This window comes from Alnus glutinosa, chromosome 5 (genome assembly GCF_958979055.1).
Source record: "Alnus glutinosa chromosome 5, dhAlnGlut1.1, whole genome shotgun sequence".
In the NCBI taxonomy this organism is placed as follows: domain Eukaryota; kingdom Viridiplantae; phylum Streptophyta; class Magnoliopsida; order Fagales; family Betulaceae; genus Alnus; species Alnus glutinosa.
The window spans coordinates 18,895,752-18,916,083 of record NC_084890.1 but is presented as its reverse complement, the minus strand read 5'-3'; the positions used below and the strand labels follow the sequence as shown (position 1 = coordinate 18,916,083).

Below are 20,332 nucleotides of genomic sequence, written 5' to 3'. Positions count from 1 at the left end.
TGAATCGTAGGCATGGGAAATGGGCAGCTTATTTGCAAAAGTTCTCTTTTACATTAAAGAATAAATTAGGTGCACAAAACAAGGTGGCTAACGTAGAAAGTCTCTTTATCAACCATGCAGGTTCAGGTGGTTGTGTTGGATAGCTTCAAAGATCTATATTCAACTGATATCCATACTTAAGACAGATTTACGAGGAGGTTTCCAATGGCAAAAGTAGGCTTCAAGATTTCAGTTTGCACTCTGGTTTTGTAATACTTTGGTTCCACATTGAAAAGATAAGTAGCTCACATAAAGTGTGATTTATAAAGACACCTATGGGTGTTAAGGCTCGCATTGCTTACTTACTAAGTGAAACTAAGCTTTATAAATAATTCTAAAGAAGCTTTAAATTGACTAGTCTTTTTAGGGTGATAGCGCAGATGTGACTAGTGCTTTCCATGGGTTTTACAAGTGGTATTAAACCCACCTAATAACGTCATGTGGCACTAGAGCATTGCATGATGTGGCCTTCAGTTTTAGGAGGGGGGGAGGGGTTGTAACACTTTGGTCCCATATTGGAAGATGAGTAGCCCACATAGAGTATAGTTTATAAAGACATTCATGGGTGTTAAGTCACACATTGTTTACTAGGTGAAACTGAGCTTTATAATGATTCTAGAGAAGCTCCAAATTAACTAGTCATTTTGGCAAATAAACTATGTCGAACGACTATGGGTGCTTTTCACATTGCCAAATTATACTTCAAAGAGATTGTTTGTTTGCATAGTGTACCGAAATCAATTACTTATAATTGGGGCAGAAAGCTTATAAGCCATTTTTGGAGGACTTTATGGAAGTTATTGTAATCTAAATTAAACTTTAGTACTGCCTACCATCCGCAGTCTGATGGGCAGACTGAAGCTACCAATAGAAGCCTTGGAAATCTGATTCAGAGTTCTGTAGGCAGTAATCCTAAGCAATGGGATCAAGTTCTGTCTCACACAGAAATTGCTTATAACCGTCTGAAAACATATAGAAGACAGCAACCAGAAGTACAAGGAACGAGTGGACAAAGACCGAAGACATGTTGTTTCTAAAGCTGGTGACTATCTGTGGGCTGTTTTAACTCAAGACAAGTTGAAGCTTCCTAGTCATTAAAACCTCAGACATTTTCAATGTACACCACTTGGTTCCATACCATGGAGATTCTACAAGTGAGGATGATGCTAACTCAAGGGCGAGTTCCCCCTCACCTGGCATAACTAATGCAAAACATATGGAATAGGACTTTTTCCAAACACTTGATCATCCAAAGGCGAACACTAAAAGGAAGCCTAACAACCACAGGTTTGATTATGTAATCAATCTTGCTTGATTTTAGTTAGCTTTTTCCAGAGAATTGAATGAACGTTAAGCCAAGGTTTGTGGCTTTTCTCTCCCTTCCGCTTATGGATTGAGTTTGGCTGTTCTTGCTAATTTGATGGCTTGAACAAGCTCTCTAATTTTCCTTCTTAAAATCTCTTCCTCACATTCATATTCGGAATTGCATCAGCTAATTTTTTTTTTTAATTAGATTTTTATAGTCAAATACAAGCATGAAATAACAGGATTTTGGGTTTTTTTTTTTTTTTTTTTTTTTTTTTTTTGGGGGGGGGGGGGTTAGTCTTTTAAAGTGATTTGTTGCTGTCAAATGCAAAATCACTTTTTCCACAATACATTAAATTTTCATCGAATGCTTTCCCATCAGAAATTAATATAGTAAAAATAGGTAAGAAGTCTTCTAGGATTCTATTTGGATTAGTTTAGTTTTGGAATTAGGGCTTTACACAGAAACGCACATAAAGACCATGAAAAAAAAGAAAAAAAAAAAGAGAGAGTTAAATGCATAATCATTATTATTTCACATTAGAAATTATAGTAGTAAAAATAGATAACGATTTTTTTATTTTTTTTTATATATATATAAAGTGGGCCCCAATGAACATGTATTACCAAAAAAGAACATGGGCATATTGCAAAAGATTTTCGTTTTCTTTAAAACTTCATACACATTCGGTCACACTTTCTCCTTGGTAATACAAATTGGGCAAGCAGTTCTTTTTAATTGTACATAATGGAGTTAAATCAAGGTGCTCTTCAAGGTCAAGCAATAAATAACAAAACCCCAGCAGAGAAAGTTACCTTAGTCAGGGACCGAGCAAACTGACTGGGAAGTGGGTCAGCATCTTCAGGTCTATTCCAGCTCTCAACAATTTGAGGCAAGCCACGCAGATGAACCAATAACCTTTCTCTCATTATCTGAATGAGCTTTGTATGTATTTCATCTCGGTGAACCTTAAAATCCTGAGCTACTCGGTCATTCTCTAATAGCAATAATGCTTTCCGTGTCTCGGGTACTTTCAGAAAAAGAATTCTCCTGATATCTTAGTCCAGACAAAGAAGAAAGTCATAACTTACCCAAGAACGTTTTTTCTGTCAAACACAATTTGTGCAGATAGACTATGAAATTTTCACTGACCAAATGTCTCTCGATTTACAGAACATGAAGAAAGAAAGCTCGAAAGAACAAAAATAGTCAAGTCAATGAAAAATAATTAAATTATATATTTATATAAGTACATAAAAACATCATAGTGAAAGATAGCATGCTAAATTATGGTCCCATTATTGAAAAAAAAAAAAAAAACCTCACAAACACTACAGAACTAATCCAATTGTTCCAATTACAAAATGTCAAACTTTATCTATTCACTTAACATAAAGGTCAGAGTTCATTTTGGAAAAAATAATTTCTTACGTAAACCTTCTTATAGTCTATGAAGAAAGGTTTATGACATCAACAAGACCAGTAGGATAAGTCTATCACACTCATAATCTCCTTGCCCATTAATTTAACCTAAGGGTTCATCAGATGTCTACAAATATGAGTGAACCTTTTTATGCATCTCATTATTAGTGGTTTTCTTCATCTACATTTAAGGCACCTGCAACATATGGCAAGAAAACAAGCCACACATGATATATATATGTGTGTGTGTGTGTGTGTCTGCGCGCGCTCATCTAAGGTTGTTTAAGGCATGATCCAATATATATGACATGTTTCATTCTTTTTGAATCTGTATGCCTGGCTGTTTCATCACAATTATGCAGATACACCATATATCACCTCCGCCCCCCCGGGGCTCCCCTCTCCCACAACAAAAAAAAAAAACTCCCACCTTGAAGCTAGTTATATTTGATCGTTAACAATTATCACATGAACAGTTGTATGTGAAGTTAAACTTACGTCTGTCGGCTTTTAGAACATGAAATAATTATTTTGAAGTTTAACTGAATTACATAGTTTCTAGTCGACTAGTAAGATTTAGTTTAAGCAAAGAATATATGAACACTGTATATCCCCAATGTTTCCATGTCATGTTTTATTTGTTTGGATGAGCTAAAATACATTTTAGCTATTCGAACTCTTACTTCTCTGTCAGTTTGGTCCCGCAAGTTTCAAAACTTGCAAGTACCACCTTGAACTTTTGAATTGCTATGAATGTGACCCTTCCGTCATTAACTATTGCGCTGCTAAGTGACCAAAACCACAATGACTTCCCATTTTCCAATTTGTGGCATTTTACCTGATTTTTTTCTTCAACCCTCTCTCTTTCTCTCTCTCAACTAAATCCCCACTCTCTTCTTTAATCTCTTCTCACCCCCCATACAGCAATCCACACACCCCAAGAACCCCAAATCCAAAGCATAAAGAAGTACGAAATAAAATCAGCTTAGACTCATCGTTTTCAAAATTGCCAGGACCAGCTTCACCGTTCCATCATCATAATAACCATTTAATCAAATCGTATATATATTAGGATTTGATTCTTTTCGTGCTCTTATTTATGGATGGAACAAAAATGGTGATAAATTTGCGCCTTTGTATTGTGGGCCTTGCAAATACATGAAACCTGCCATCCATGCCATGGCCCCCGAGTTCACCACATAGTTCACCAAGATCGATGTCCATGAACTATCTTACATATTTTTTATTATCTTATTCTCTAAATTTATATTTCATCAATCCAATTATAAATAAATATGTCATAAAGATCACATAATTAAGGTTTTGACTGTAATTACAAATTATTACCATACGACAGTCGAGTTATTTTTCCTGGGATTTGGTTTGGGAAAACAAAATGGTTTTGGTTATATTGGGTTATAGACATGGCCCAAAAATTTCAGGTGGAGGCAATGTGACAATAGTGTACCTTGAAAAGAAGATTAAGAAGCACATAGCTCTCCAAGCTACTCTTTGATGATCCCTTCATGTTTGTATCTAATTTTCTACATATTTCGTTATGATGATGACGATGATGATGATGTGGGAAAACTCATTCCAGGGAGTTTTGAAGATGAAAGGTCCAAACCAAATTTATTTTACCCTTACTTCACTCCTCCTTCAGATTTTGGGGTGGGGTGTTTTAGAGGCTAAGAACAGAGAAAGAAGAGAGTGGGACTTCGGATGAGAGAGAGAGAGAGAACAAATACTTTTTGAAATGTAATCAAAATTCATTAAAACGCAAAGAGGCACAACTCAAGTACACATGAAGTATACAAGAAAGTTACCAATCAAAAAAAAGATAAAAGATCAAGAAAATCAAGAACACTAGAACAATTGTCAAGTGGTAAAGGGTTTTGAAGAAAGAGGACTTTAATTCAGCCACCATCCTTTCAGAATCTTCAAAACTCCAATTTTTGTGTTCTCTCCAAATACACCACGTTAAGCAAGACGGAATCATCTTCCACATTGCTAAGCTACGATGTCTCCCAAATTGCCCTCTCCAACAAGCCAAGAGATCCACCACTCCTTGAGGCATGACCTATTCTATCCCAAAAAGATGAAAAATATAGTTCCATAAGGTACTAGCTATTTTGCAATGGAGCAAAAGATGATCAACGGTTTTCTCACTCTTCTTACACATACAACACATATCTATCATTATGATATGCCGCTTACTCAAATTATCCGTAGTGAGAATCTTCCCTAAAACGGTCTTCCAAGCAAAGAAAGGCACTCTCAAAGGAGCCCTACTCCACCAAATACTCCTCCAAGGAAAAGAAATGCTATCAGAAGGATGTAAGGCATTATAGAATGATCTGACTTCAAACATCCATATGTTGAGAGGGTCGAACAAAGCTTCTCTTCACCACCCCGACTCAATCTGATGGAGTACAATAAGTTGAAGAACAAAGTAAAGAAATCCACCTCCCATACATGCGTCGCTCTGATAAAATTAACATTCCACTAAAGGGAGTCATTAGAAAGCTGTAAATGATTTGCTACAGAAGCATCCATAAAGCAAGCAATGCTAACTCTAGAAAAAGGTACCTTCAGAGTTTGATCTCCACACCAAACACCATGCCAAATATTAGAGCCTACACCCACCTCAAACCTAGTTAATCTAGAAATTCCCCCAACCCCCCCTAATATTTTTCCAAAGACCAACCCATACAACCCCGTTAACAACATTAAAACACCACCCACCCCACGAACTGCCATACTTTAAAATTAACAATCTCCACAAGACTCATAAGCATAACGCCGTAACTACTTTTCTAAAAGAGCTCAATTTAACAGTAATAGATTTCAAACCACCAAACCCAAATCTTGGACCAATTAACCAGGAGAAATTTGAACTTTTCACCAACCCCACAAAATGTCCCGCTGTAACTTCTCTATGCGATTAGCAACGACAATAGCGAGGGGAAAAAAGACATGAAATACGTAGGCTAATTGGGCAAGGCACACTTAATCAAAGGTAATCCTACCACCCTTAGACAAGTACAACCACTTCCAACCAGCCAAACGACGCTCTATCTTCTCAATAATGCCATCCCAAACAGATTTAACATTAAAAGAAGCTCCCAACGGAAGGTCTTAATACTTAATTAGCAAAGAATATACCCTGCAGCCAAGAATACGAGTCAAACCTTCTACATTGTCAACATTGCCAACAGGGACCTATTGTGCCTTGCCCAAATTTATTTTCAAACTGGAGACAGTTTTGAAACATAAGAGCAAGCAACACAAATAACGGAGGTGATGTAGATTTGCCTCACAAAAACTCGAAGTGTCATCCACAAATAGAAGATGAGAGATATTAAGCACATCGACATCTCCAAAAAAAACTGATAAAAAAAACCCTCCATTTGCTGAAGCAAAAATCATTTTACTTGAGACCTCCATAACAATGACAAACAGAAAAGAAAACAAAGGGCACCCATGTCTCAAGCCACATAAGAAATTAAAAAAACCAATGGCAGAGTTATTCACCAAAATAGAAGACACACCGAAGAAACACAATAAGCTATCCAATCCCATTTCTCCCTAAAACCACACCTCCTCAGCATATACAATAGAAAACCCCAGTTGACATGATCATAGGCATTTTCTATATCCAATTTACATAGCACACTTGGCTTCCTAAATTTAATTCTGCTGCCAAGGCATTCATTAGCAATGAGAACAGAATCTAAATTTTGCCTTCCCTAGATGAATGCATTGTGTCTTAGAATGATCTTCTCCAAGACCATTTTAAATCTCTTAGCTAGTACTTTGCAACTATTTTGTAAACTCCACTCATAAGACTAATAGGTAAAAAATGCTTAATAGTCCCAGCTTTTTCCGAAATAAGAGCAATGAAAGTCTCATTAAGACTTCTTTCAAACTTGCCTCAAACATGGAAGTCATTGAAAACAACATTATATTTTCTTTTAAAACCAACCAACATGCTTGGAAGAATGCCATAGAAAATGAAGAAGGAAACTAAAAGATTCAGAAGCAAAATTAGCCAACCAAGAGCATGGAAACCAGCTTAAAGTTCAACCAGAAGGTGCTCTGGAATAGAAACAATTTGTTACTAGAGTGTAATATACCAATGAATTCAGATCAAATTTCCACCACGGTAAAAATTTCACAAAAGTAGAAGCATGTAAATTTACTACCACCTACCAGGGATAATAGCGTACGTAAAACTGATTACTTGACTTGCCAGGGCCAAGTGTTTAGAAGTGATAGACTTCAGACCGGACACCTGCCACACCATTTCAACTCAATCAAAAGCTACAACATTGACCACCCTCAAAATTGAGTTCACATTGAAAGCATGAGATAAAATAGAACAAAGAGCCTGACATATTAGAAAGAAAAATACATTAGTTTATTACTTCATAAAAGATGCGATAAGAACCAAGGTATGTAATTAAAACCTATACAAAAGTTAAAGGAAAATGATTCATTGTTCTTTTTAGGATTTGAACATGATATATAGTCAGCAAGTAAGATCACCAAAAAATTTCATAGTACCATTACATGCACATAAGAAACAGTCACATCTGATAAACATGTCTTTTGCTAACTAATACAAATTGAACTAAAAAACAAAGACAGCATAACCCTAGAATACTGGAAGAGTATATCAGTTACATATTCTGAACCCTTTTGGAGATTTTATACGTCAACTTCAAAGGAAAAATTTTGAGAATGCACAAATCATCTATTTTGGGACAAAAAAATTAGTACCTGCATGGCACCCGCACCAAGAACAAGCTGACATGTCCTTGTATTGAAAAATTTTAAAATTTCAACAACACGATGAACAATTTCTGAAGACAGTGCTGGCAAAAAGTTGTTCATATCAATATACTCTGACAACATCTTCAGCAATATTAAGCCACTGGAAGGAAAAAGAACAAAGAAAAAGATTACTGAGACAGAATAAAAAGTTTTTACATGAAATTAGTATTACAAGATGAGAAGCTCAATATTATCTTCTTCAAACAATCTCACATAAAGTGAGTTATCAAAAAATATAAAGTAGAGCAAACAGCTCATAATATAGATGAACTCCATAAAAAGACCAACAGAGGCTATCAACTACACACAGACCACTTTTCCTTTCAAAGCAGACCAGAAAAAATATTTAAAAAAAAAACAAGAAAAAGGTAAAATAAGATAACTAACCAGTTAACCATGTGATAACCAACATCTTTGTACATAAGAGTTTGCGAGGTGGATTTTACATGCTCCTTCATTTTATTATTGTTACTATGAGCCGAATTAGTTATGGCATCAGCTTTATTTTTCTGAATAGCCTCAGCCAAGGGAGTAGATTTCACATTTGCAGTATTCTCTATAGATTCTCCAATAAAATTAGCCTGCTCAATTTGCTGCTGTGCTTTCTGTGGCCCAGCATCTACAATGAGTGAACAGTCATTGTTTGTGATCACTTCACTGTAGCTTGTTTCCACATTATTTTGAGCATCATGGAGGTTCTCAGAAATCAATTCTTCAGAACAAAAAAGTGAAGTGAGAATGGCCTGAAATTCATCAGGAACATCTACTTCCACCCATGTTTCTTGGTCAAGCACCGCCTTAATTTTTGCCATCTACAATAACAACAAAATAATTAGTCCAAGAATGACATACATAGAGTCTAGAAATAGACTTATGATCCGTTTGTTTCGGCGTAAAATGATTTCTAGAAAATGATTTCAGCATTTTCCGGTGTTTAGTTGGGGCGAAAATAACAGTGAACGAAAATCATTTTCGGTTTGGCCGTAAAAGTTTCTTTAATTTTCGGAAAACGATTTACGATTTTTAAAACCGTAAATCGTTTTCTGAAATTAAGTTCTTCATCCTTACACGCATGTTTGATATCCGATCGTTAAAATTTAGCAATTGTCGGTCATGGGGATTCAGTCGGTGCCGAAGTCCGACAACATCCAGTCGCCGGAAACCTGCCGGCGCCGGAATCAAGCCACCGGAATTCTGCCGGTGCAGGAATCAGGCGGCCGGAATTCTGCCGTTACCGGAATCCGGCATCGTCAGACCAAATGCCGGCCGGGATATCGCCGGATTCCGGCCAAGCAGGTCGGATCTGGCCAAAACGGCCGGATCTGGGTATTGATCTGGCCGGATCTGGCCAAAACGGCCGGGATCCTGCCGGATCTTGACGGATCCGGCCATTGATCCGGCCGGATCTTGCCAAAACGGCCGGGATCCGGCCGGATCTGGACGGATCCGGCCATTCATCCGGCCGGATCTGGCCAAAACGGCCGAGATCCGCCAGGATCTGGACGGATCCGGCCATTAATCCGGCCGGATCCGGAAGATTCCGGCCTGAATCCGGCCATTTTGGCCGGATCCGGTCAAACTTTCTCGCCGGAACCCGGCAACGGCGACCAGACGTTGCCGGATTTCGGCGACAATTACCAAACTCTCATTTTTGCATTTCGTAATTTTTTCGTGCGAACCAAACACCGAAAAATATTTTCGAGAAAATCATTTTTTCTGAAAATGATTTCGTCGAAATTATTTTACGACGGAAATCATTTTATGTCGAAACAAACGGAGCATTAATGAAAGCAAGTATAATCAAAAACTAACTCGAGATTCATGCTGAAAGTCAACAAAGGCTTTGGCCTGAGACTGCAGTGTTCCACGTATGCTATATCCCAACCTTCCACCAATCTGTTTATGTTAGCATAAAACAGTATTATAAATATAAAACGAGAAGTTGTATCCTTCAATTTAAAAAAACTGAGATGTAGATGGATACCTTTTCTGTAGCAGTTATAAACTCTTGGGTGATGTTGTATATGCTTAAAAACTCCTGCAGTCTCAACTTAGGATGAATAAGAGCACGGACCCCAAGGAGCTTCGCCCATCTTCCATGAGCAGCATCACAAGCTGCAAAAACAGCTTCTGTGTTTTCTCGCATTACATCAGCCCTGTTTGGGGACCACATTGGTCAGCATGTTATATTTCTTTGCCAAAGCTCTTAATACTAGGTCGAGACAGATTTTGAAAACTGAACACTTGATAAATGAGCCACCAATAATAAATAACAACCAATTTGGGCCAGATATAAGGTTCTGGAAGGATTCCAAGAAGGAATTGGGAGTTGGCTTCAAAGCCTATCTTGCAAGTTCTATCCCAACAATCTTTATACAGTTCCATGAGGGCCATGATGGCCATCAGTTACAGACCATTACAATCACATGACAGCTCTGACAAGTTTGATTTGAAAGCAGACAGATTGGTTGCCACAACCTGCCTTGGTAGTGGATGATACCATAATGTGACAACAATGGTTACTCAAAACCCTAAACAAAGGCAAGCTTTTGATAATGAGAAGTGCAGTGGAATGTACTTTCAAAAAAGGAAATGCAGTGTCATCTTTTTCAAACAAAACTAAAACAAACATAGAAGCTCAAGTATAAATGGTTATAACATTTGAACTGTGATCCTCTTTAACAATTTACCTTATACCTCCATACTATGGCAATGGGGACAGAACTCATTTCCTGCACTATTGGACAGGTAACTGCTGTCTGCTGCAGTGCAGCATTTTGTTTGGCTAGTAATATATGAAACTATAACAAATGTACTGCAAGCAATTGTCATTTAATATATGACCCCATAAATACAATATAATATGAGTTCATTTCATTACCAACACAATTAGTTTTTTTATTGGTAAGTTAAACACACACCCAGCAAGTCTTTAACTGGCAACCTCGCCCTCCAACCCATTCTTAACTATACAATCATGTTTTTTCATTCACGTCTCACACACAATTATAATTTTCAAGTGTATAATAATGTGTTAATCAAAAAAAGTGTATAATAATGTGCAAGTGTAACAAGGAAAAAAGAATTACGGAAATTCTTAGTAAAAAATTTGTCTCATACAAACAAAATGAGCACATAGCTAAGGACCTCCGTTCCAAAACTTCAAAAATCTAAGTTTCATAAAATGTGAACAAATTTGTAAAATATAACCACCATGGACCAGGGTTCACCTGAAACTTCTTGACATATTTGAGGGACTTATGGCATCATTTGCTTTTCCCAGAAATGAAGGAACCTTGGCAGCTCTCTGAGGTGAATATGGCAGAAGAAAACAACTTTCATCCTCACTGTCTTGAGATGCTTCTGCAGTCGCAGCACCAAGTGCAATTGCAGCAGCAACTGAATCAGCAGCATAGTGACCATCAATGCTGGACATGATCCACTCGATGGCCTTTTTCACTTCGGCAGCCCGCACTAAATGTGCCTGCATTCACTAGAAGAAAAGAAATCATATTACATCACACTTGCATACAAATTAACAAGGAAAGGTTAGATGTTCCTTTGATACTTTTTTTTGATAAGTAACAGAAATTCCATTAAAAAAGCGTAAGGCGCCCCTAGGTACGCAGGAAGTATACAAAAGAACAACCCAGCTAGCCCATAAAGCAGAACCCAACAAGACCCTCTAAAATCTAAACACCTAACAACACCCAAAACCCTCATGAACCCCAAAACCCAAAACAGTAAAAGCCCACAATAAACACCCAAACAACAACAAAACCCTAACAAAACCCAACTACAGTAAAAGCCCCCAAAAAAATAAAAAATAAAAAATAAAAAAATAAATAACTGCAGGGACTGTGGCGCGTTGCACGCGCCGGCGCCGACGTAAAACTCGCCAGAAAACCCTTGAAAATCGCGGAACACGCCGATGAAGCAGCCAGAGATGCTCCTTTGATATTTATAATTGTTAGAGTGCTCACATTGGGCTAGCCAAAATAGCCAAAAGGTTACTTTGGCAAGCCTTTCTTTCTTTCTTTTGATAAGTAAGAAGAAACTTTATTAAAGAAAACGTAAAGCGCCCCTATGTACACAGGAAGTATACACAAAAACAACTAACGCTAACCCGCAAAAACCCACAATACCAAGGCCCCAGAACATGAAAGAACCAAAAACAAGCTACAAAAGAACCCAACTAAGAACAAGACAACCCACTACCCGTCAAGGCACAACAAAGCTACAACATGTGTGCCTTGCCTTTCCTACGCCTAGAGGGATAGTTCGCATCACCATAATTGATGGAACTATGCAAATTCAGAAGGTCCCTTTTTCCTTTAGACTTCTGGCGCGCAAAAAACTGGAACTCCTCTTCCATGGCATCCCGAATAGCAATAGCCTCCTCCCCAAAAGCCCCATCCATCGCCCAATCTAAGGGCAAACAATCCCAATAATCATCTTCTTCCTCTTCCCACACCACAATCTCCCCGTTATGATCAAAACCAACTAACCAATTCCGAGATTGGGAGAAACCATTTAAGCAACCACTCGAAGGGGAGGGAGGAGCTACCACCCCGTCATTGATGTCCACCTGAGGCGACACAGGAGGGACTGAAACTATAGGAGGAAGGTTGAGAAACCCCTTCCTAAAAAGGCCCTGATTCACGGGCGTCACTGACTTCTTCATTGCAAGAGACTTTGCCGCCTTCTCAGCAGGCGGCTTTACACCCGTAACCCTCTTATCATCATTGCCAAAAGACATCTTCATGGCTTCCAGGGAATCAGAAAGTAGCACATCATTCCACTTCAGAGAATGCCCTTCTCTCAGTTTTTTGGCCCTCCTGTAGTAACACTGAAAAGGCTTACAAACCACCACCGGGAGGGGAGAACGCAGCTTCTCACCCAAAATAGCTGCTCCAGCGAGAGACGGAGGGGCAGAAAAGGTTTTAGGAATCTGAAGCGTCCCCAATGGAGTGAACTTAAAGACAGAAGCCGAATAAGGAGCAGGATCCGTCGTACGACCCAGATTCGATGCCGGAGAAGGGGGGAAACCGAAAAGATTAGAGGCTAGAGTCCGGCTTGAAAACACCGAAACCACCTGGGGACTGCTCGACTCACCCCCAGAAGAAGATTCCGTCCCTGTAACTGTCCCTATTACTGCCGCCGACGAGGGCTCTGACCTAGAAGAACCCCCAACAAAAACCGAAGAAGTTGGACTCACGCCCTCTTTGGCTCCCAACGCTAACCTCCGAAACCCCAGGAGGAAGCCGATTCAGAACCAACCCACAAGACACCTCCGTTGTCGTCTCAGGCGAGGATGGCGGCGGATAGGAAACTTTAGGTTTCCGCATGAGTCGGGCCACGCGAAAACCTAAGGGTTTTCGATACAGCCCTGACCCGGCAAACCGGGCCAGTACTCCTAACAGCTCAGCCCAATGCCAAATAAAAACCGGGACCCAATTTACGCCACGTCCGCAATCTCGAATTTTCAAAATTCAAACGAGTACTTACCCTGCGAACGTACATTCTGGTCTTTGTCCAACAGATCAAGCGGGTGAGACTCCAACGAGAAGCATCCACTGCCGATCTCGGATCAGCCTCTGCATGCCACACTGCTTGAAGAAGATCAAGCTTGCAAGGTTTCGCCAACGAAGCCCTTAACCAGGAACGACCATCACCCACTATGGGCATTGTCTTCTCAGCAGTGGTCGAATCTGACCTCAAAAGCTCCGCAAAAGAAGGCCCCGTCCACTTTGGAGCCAATCCCAAAATCGGCCGAACATCCTTCACAGCCTTCTTCCCTGATGTAGATGAGGAACCGAGCCTGCAACCCACCGATACTGAGAGAAAATCTACAACCTTTCTTAGCTTGTCAGAGAATTTAAGCCATCCCCACCCTCCACGGCCCTCAGGGATAAGAATGGACCCTTTCCGACCGCCCAACCCGAACGTTGTCGCCTCTAAGAAGCGCCCACCTTTTTTCCCACCTCTCCGAGCAATTAGAACCTTCGATCCTTCTCTGAACGACTTAACAAAGTCTTGCTCTTCCAAGAAACCCAACAACACTTCCAACGTCGACGCAAGCCACTCGAAGCTCTGAGAATTCAAGATGACCACACCCAGGATATTTTTCCTCTTCTCCTCCACCCTCAACGTCGACGCCCCACCCAAGACCAAGAAGGTAAAAGACTTCGACTCCACTATGAAATTCTTATCCATCTCACGACACACCCGGGACTAAGACGAGCAACCCAAAGAACTGCATCACCGAACAAAGAACCACCCAACAAATCAGAGGACCGAAACACGAAACTTGAGGACCAAGCAAGAGGCTATAAGAGATAGAGAATGCGAGAGGACGGAAAAGAAATCGAGCCCCTAGCTGGACGCGCTCTCACGCGCCGCCACTTGAGCAGAGAGAGAGAGAGACAAATGCAGAACTTCCCAAAGCAGAAAGAGGAGAATGTAGCAAAAAAAAAACTCTGCATCCAGCTAGCTATTTTAACTGAGGATTTTACTAGCAGTTACAGTGCTCGACAAATTCGTTGAGCAATGTAGCTCAACAATGCATAAGTTCAATTAATTAAAAATTGATTCTCTCTCCTCTTTGGGAATTTTGAAAGTAGATAAAGAATGAATATTGTAAATGAAACAGTGAAAGTGGATAGCTAAAATAGAAAAATGAGTAGCTAAAATAGAAAAATGTGTTCTTTAACTAAATTTTAGCTAAATATTTGTTGAGCCAAATGTGAATACTCTTAGTGATAATGCATGAAGTTCAGCAACTACTACCTTTTTTTCAAAAAGATTTAGAAGCATCCAAAAATTTACCTCCCCTCCCCTCACCCCCGCCCCGGCCCCGGCGAGAGCCCCATTTTATACATTTGTCATATTTTTGTGATATTACCATAACAAACAGCACAAAATACCCCCGTGTCCCAGCTGAGTTAAAGGAGACTGATCAAATTTTTATTTACAAACTTGGAAGATGAAATTTTTTTTATTCTTTTTGACCAAGCCATTGAAGGTATCATTCTAATAGGGAATAGAATACGTTGTTGATTTAAATTCCTAATTTTCAACTCTACAGAAAAAAAACCCTCATGAGGCTGTTAAAACAAGTGGTGATTTAACAGAAGCAACTATATGCGTTCCTCTCAAAAGTCTTAAATCAGAAGCCCCATCTTTTTGCGAAAGCAACTATCAGCTTCAATCTACAATCATATCAACAAATAAATTTTGTAGTTGGGTCATACATTCAATCAATTGGTGAAGCTGCCAATTTTCCCAAGTCTTAAAGCCTCAATGTCACCATACCAAAGGCATGTTCAAAACCTATCTTTAAATGCTAACTCACTACCATCTGTATATTACATGCTAACTAACATCTATATTACATGCTAACTCACTACCATCTATATTACTTGCTAAATTCATACAAGCCAAATTGTGGGTTGTGGTCAATTTCTAGTCTCGGAACTAAAGCAAAAAAATTATGAAGCATGCACTTTACAAGTGGAAAACTCCACATTCTTTTCTTTTCTTTTCTTTTTTGTTTCAATAAATAAAAAATTAATCTAAATGCATAGAAAGTATACACGTATAGTCATATACACGTTACCCGTATAATCATGAAAATAGCACTCAAAAGTTGAACAAAGCTTTCAGATGACAGGTTCCTCAACTTGCTTGCGAGTGACGCACCTCCACCTGAGTCACCACACAACCGCAAAAAGATTGAAATGAACAGAACACAATCATAAAAGAACCTATAGTGTCTGTATAGAATTGGGCAGAGATTTGATCATATAGAAAATTTATATAATCAAGTAATAATTACATTAGGTTTGCTAATAAACATCGCACATTAATACTTATCAAAAAAAAAAAATCGCACATTAATAATGTTATAAACTTCTCACCATCTGCATCAACTGTTCGCTCTCCAGGCGTGAAATCCGATTCCAATGGCCGGATAAGAAGAACAGGAAGCAGCTCTGCAACTGCAGTCTTAATTGCAGTTTTCATATCAGCAGTAAGTGTGTCACGGTATATCCTCAATACAGAGGGGAGCTTAGCCTGTTATTGGTTACCATACATGAGATGCTTACCCAAACTAAATCCAGGTCTAACTTCACCATTTAAAAGTGGATAATAAATTCCAAAGCATAGAAAATAATTATGTTCAAAAGATCAAGGTAAACATGTTTAATAACAATGTAGTCAACAACATTGACCATGATATGATTACATGTAAAGCACCTAGAACCATTGGTTAGCATAAACTAGCAAATGGTCTTTGATCAAAAGAAAAGTACTGAATATATCTAACCTAACATGCCCCTCTCCTTGGGGTCATTTACATATATATAATAAAAAATAAATAAAATAAATAAATAAAAAATTATATATATATCTGCAAAGAAAAGTTCAAGCAAGCCCAAATTACTGAACCAAACTCTTTATTGAAGTGTAATTAACTTCATTCATTTATCATAAGGCAGAATTCATGATTACTGCAGATTTTTCGAATATTATGCGGGATACATTTTATTTACGACAAAACTTCTGGCTTCTTACCTTTTTCTTTTTCCAAAATTCATTGCTCTTCACCTTTCTTTAATACAATCTTTCTACTAAATTCCTCTGAGAGGTTTGATACAAATACAAAACTCAAGTCGTGTCTCCTAAATCGCTTAAATCAAATTTAGCAAAAAGGTTGCCAGTCTTCAATGGCCACACATGTACATGATACTAACATTCAAATATCCATACCCTCAAACTGAAAAGCCCTTTTTCCTGTATAATAAGATACCGTGAATTATAGTTAAAGTTATGTCCTTCAGCACAACATATACAAGGGACAAAACCAGTATATATACTGTTAGAATTTGAGGCTGCAATGTATTGTACTCTTCTAGAAGGAAATCTGTCCCTACCAGCTGTCATTCTCAGAATATTCTGCCCAATCATTCTAACTAATTCTCCTATATATGTGGAATGCATTGAGGACTGCTGAGAGTAAGATACAGACCTTCTTTGTTACGTTCTCTTCTATTTTCTTTTCTCTTATCATGGTACCAGAGCTTGGTTGATCATTGCCTTGCCTCTGATTGCTTAAACTTCTTTATTCTTCCCTTGTGGGGTATTGTGTAGTGCAGTGTATGAAGACAAAGTGGGGTATTGTCATCTTCATCACCACGGTTGGCATCGGTGTTCTCGCAATGAAACAGTAGTCTTGTTCATGGCTGCTATGTTGTTGATTCCCTGATGAGAAAATATACATAGGCTGTTGTTGATGGTTGGAGTTTTCTGTGACTGCTTCCGTAGCATAGTGGTTGCTCGCGTTGGTTTCCCGTGTGAAAAAAATATCTCATGATTGGAAATGGTTTCTTGTTTGTCTTGTTAGTGTTTTTCGGTGGCCAAAGAAGGTGTTACTGTGGCCAGCGGCCTTGTCTGTGGTGTTCGGTGGCGATACTAATCATCCTTTTCGTCTCAAGATCCTGTTACAAAGAGAAGGGTAAAAACTCACATAACACTAAAGATCTTTTATAATTTTACTAAGAATCTCCTCCAACTCTGCCTATAAAGCTGTCATGTGTCTCTTGAGCATATAAGAAGACATGGTTTTTAAATGGTTCTATTTAAAAACCTTATTCTTCTCACACGCTAATTAAAAACTCATATGCTTCTCACATGCTAAGCGACACATGGCAAATTTATATTGGGTTGGAAGAATTTCCTCCAACCCAATTTGGAGGAAATTTCTACCCTTAGTAAAATCAGAAAAGATCTTCAGTGTTATGTGAGTTTTTACCCTTCTCTCTATATTTTTCAGGATCTTGAGACGAAGAGGATTATTAGTATGGGGTATGAATTTGGTGGTCTCTACTATCTGGATTTTGCTCCCATCTCACCTCCACACGCCCTTCAATCCTAGATATCTCTTTTTCAATGGCATTGTCTCCTTGGTCATTCGTCACTTTTCCACTTTGAAGCGTCAATTAGAGACTCTTGGTACCATATCACCTTTTCATGTGAAGCTTGTCAATTTAGTAAACACCATCATGTATCTTTTCCAACTTAGTTGGTTGGTCGGGTTTCTAACCCATTTAGTGTTGCATCAAATAAATTTAGTATTTTGTTACATTTGTTAATGATTACTCTCGTATGACTTGGTTGTATTAATTAAAAAAGTTCTAAGTTAATGTCCATGTTTTACCTTTTTCTCGAAGAGATCAAAACTCAATTTAATCAAAAAAGTTGTTTCTCAATTTATGATCCAACAGTGCCAAAGAATATGTTTCTCATTCCTTTTCCTCTTACTTATCTAAAAAAAAGGCTTTGTCCACCAAACCACTTGGTGTTGCTAAGCGCAAGAACCAGCACCTACTTGATGTTGCTCGAGTTCTCTTGTTTCATATGCATGTCCTTACCCCATGTCATCTCATCAACAGGATGTCTTCCACTCTCCTTGATGGAGCCTCTTCTTACTCCATCTTATTTCCTTCATCTCTAGTCCTCCCTTTGCCTCCTAGTGTTTTTGAGTGTGTTTGTTTCGTTCATAACCTTGGGCCAGGTTTTAAAAGACTTGATCCTCAATCCACTAGGTGTGTCTTTCTTCGTTATTCACCAACTCATAAGGGATGTCGGTGCTACTCTCTAGTCTTGCAACGCTATTTTACAAGTGCTGATGTTACAGCGATACTCTCAGTCATATTTCTCTGAAGCCAATTCTCTAGAGGACTTTCAGTTCGAGTTGCCGCCTTCATCTTTTGTTCACGTGTTGGTTTTTATTGCTGCCAAAAGTAACCGGCCTCTTTATAAGTTAGGTGTAAATAATGCATTCCTTTATGGTGATCTATTTGAGAAGGTTTATATGGAGCAACCATAAACTTGTGAGGTGTAACCGGCCTCATAAACTTGTGAGAGAGGAAAAAGAGTTATTCTCAGATACTACCAGATATCATCAACTAATAGTAATGTCATTAACTCACCATCACAAGGCTATCTCATACGCAGTTAGTGTGTTGAGTCAATTCTTCAAGGTTCCAAGACTCTCACGTTAGATGTTGCTATTCATATTGTTTGATACAATTTAGAAAAAATGGTCATCTTAGGGTGGAAGGCTTCACTGATGCAGACTGCACAGGATTACCTTCAGATAGAAGGTTCGAAATCCACCTCCTAGTCATGCGCCGCTCTGATAAGAATCACTAGAAAACTCAAAATGATGTCACAGAAGCATCTTTACGACAAATGTTGAATAAATTTGGAAAAACACCCTAAGAGCATGATACCCACACCACATGTCATGCCAAAATTTAATTCTGGAACTCTCACCCACCTCAAATCAAGTATTACTAGAAACCCCCACCCCCCAGTCACTCCTAATATTTGTCCATATATGCACCCCACAGGATGCCATATTTAAAATCCACGACAACCCTCCACAAAGCCTCTCTCTCATGCATGTACTGCCATAACCACTTCTCTAGAAACCCCCCCAATCCCTCCTAATATTTGTCTATATATGCACCCCACAGGATGCCATATTTAAAATCCACGACAACTTCTCAAGAGAGCTCGAATAAACAGAAGAAAATTTCCCCAACCCCTTTCAAGATCAGAACAAACCTTGATCTAACTAACCAGGGTAATAGATTTAAACAGTCTTCCCCCCGCGGGCCAAATGCAAAAATTGTCAATGTCTCCCCATTGACAAAAATACTATTAATCAAAGTAAGAATTAAAAATTCTAAAAAATAAAAAAAGAGGCAGGAACAGGGGTTGGTTGAGCCACCCCCTCTGGCCAACTTGAAATGTGGTAGCAATGATGGTTGTTGGGATGGGACTATTTATTAGAACCCTTTGGGGTCTGCAGGAGCAGCGGTTCTCTAGCTACCACTTTGGAGGCACCTACGTGGTGGATAATGATGCATATGAAGAGAGCAGAAGGCAAAGAACTTTGAAGATTGAGAGATTTTCGGTAGTAGAGCTAAAGATAGTGGCTATGGTTGGCAAACCCCTCCATTTTTTTTCCTGAAAAAGTCAACTCCAAAGCATTCCACTTTTTATATCACATCAATCACATTTTAACAACTTTCTTCACTTTTTTATATCACATCAATTACTTTTTAACGACTTTTTTCACTTTCTCATACAAAAAACTTTAAAATTTATCTTTACTTTATATTACATCAATCACTTCTTATTACTATTTTAAAAAAACAAAATCCACAACCCAAATGATTGCCAAACACACCCAGTTATGTTCAAAAAAGCTCTCACCTCTCTCCTCTTTTCTTTCTCGACTCTTTCACCCCAGCGATGGGGCATGTAGGCGCATCCCGCTAGGGTTCCATTCTCTCTCGCCGCTTTGAAGCTTGGACGACATATTAGATCGCGGAGTTTCTCGGGTGGTGGGTTTTCACTAAGCACTCTATTGTCGGCTGTCTGTTCTGGTTTGGTTTTGGCCCGTCAGTTCTGAGCTAGGCTGGTGCTGGTCTCCGACTGGTGGTAGAGCAAGATTGCGCGCGGAGATACCATGCGGTGTTGATATGGAGAGGCATTTCTCCGTTGAAGCAAAAGAATTCTTCTTTTCGGTGAGTTGATAAGGCAGACTTTCATTTGGAGGAAAGGAGGAAGGATTTCGTAGGGTATGTTTTTTGTTAAAGTGTCCCACATCATTAAGATTTTCTTCACCTGGGCACTTTATAAGCCATGGTATCC

General features: G+C 38.9%; 1 protein-coding gene across 4 annotated transcripts in view; it reads right to left on the bottom strand.

Annotated features, from left to right (window-relative positions):
• LOC133869629 (vacuolar protein sorting-associated protein 54, chloroplastic) overlaps positions 1–20,332 on the bottom strand; it is a 60,621-nt gene that overhangs the window by 9,147 nt on the left and 31,142 nt on the right. For 3 of the 4 annotated variants that reach the window (XM_062306677.1, XM_062306675.1, XM_062306676.1), the window contains exons 6-14: positions 15,523–15,679; positions 15,222–15,310; positions 10,834–11,087; positions 9,588–9,759; positions 9,416–9,499; positions 7,991–8,415; positions 7,550–7,703; positions 6,980–7,061; positions 2,161–2,402 (exon numbers count right to left, since the gene is read on the bottom strand). In XM_062306677.1, the coding sequence (XP_062162661.1) occupies positions 2,161–2,402; positions 6,980–7,061; positions 7,550–7,703; positions 7,991–8,415; positions 9,416–9,499; positions 9,588–9,759; positions 10,834–11,087; positions 15,222–15,310; positions 15,523–15,679 (1,659 nt within the window). Of the gene's footprint in view, positions 1–2,160; positions 2,403–6,979; positions 7,062–7,549; positions 7,704–7,990; positions 8,416–9,415; positions 9,500–9,587; positions 9,760–10,833; positions 11,088–15,221; positions 15,311–15,522; positions 15,680–20,332 lie in introns of those variants that run through there. The other variant, XM_062306678.1, reaches the window with a different exon arrangement.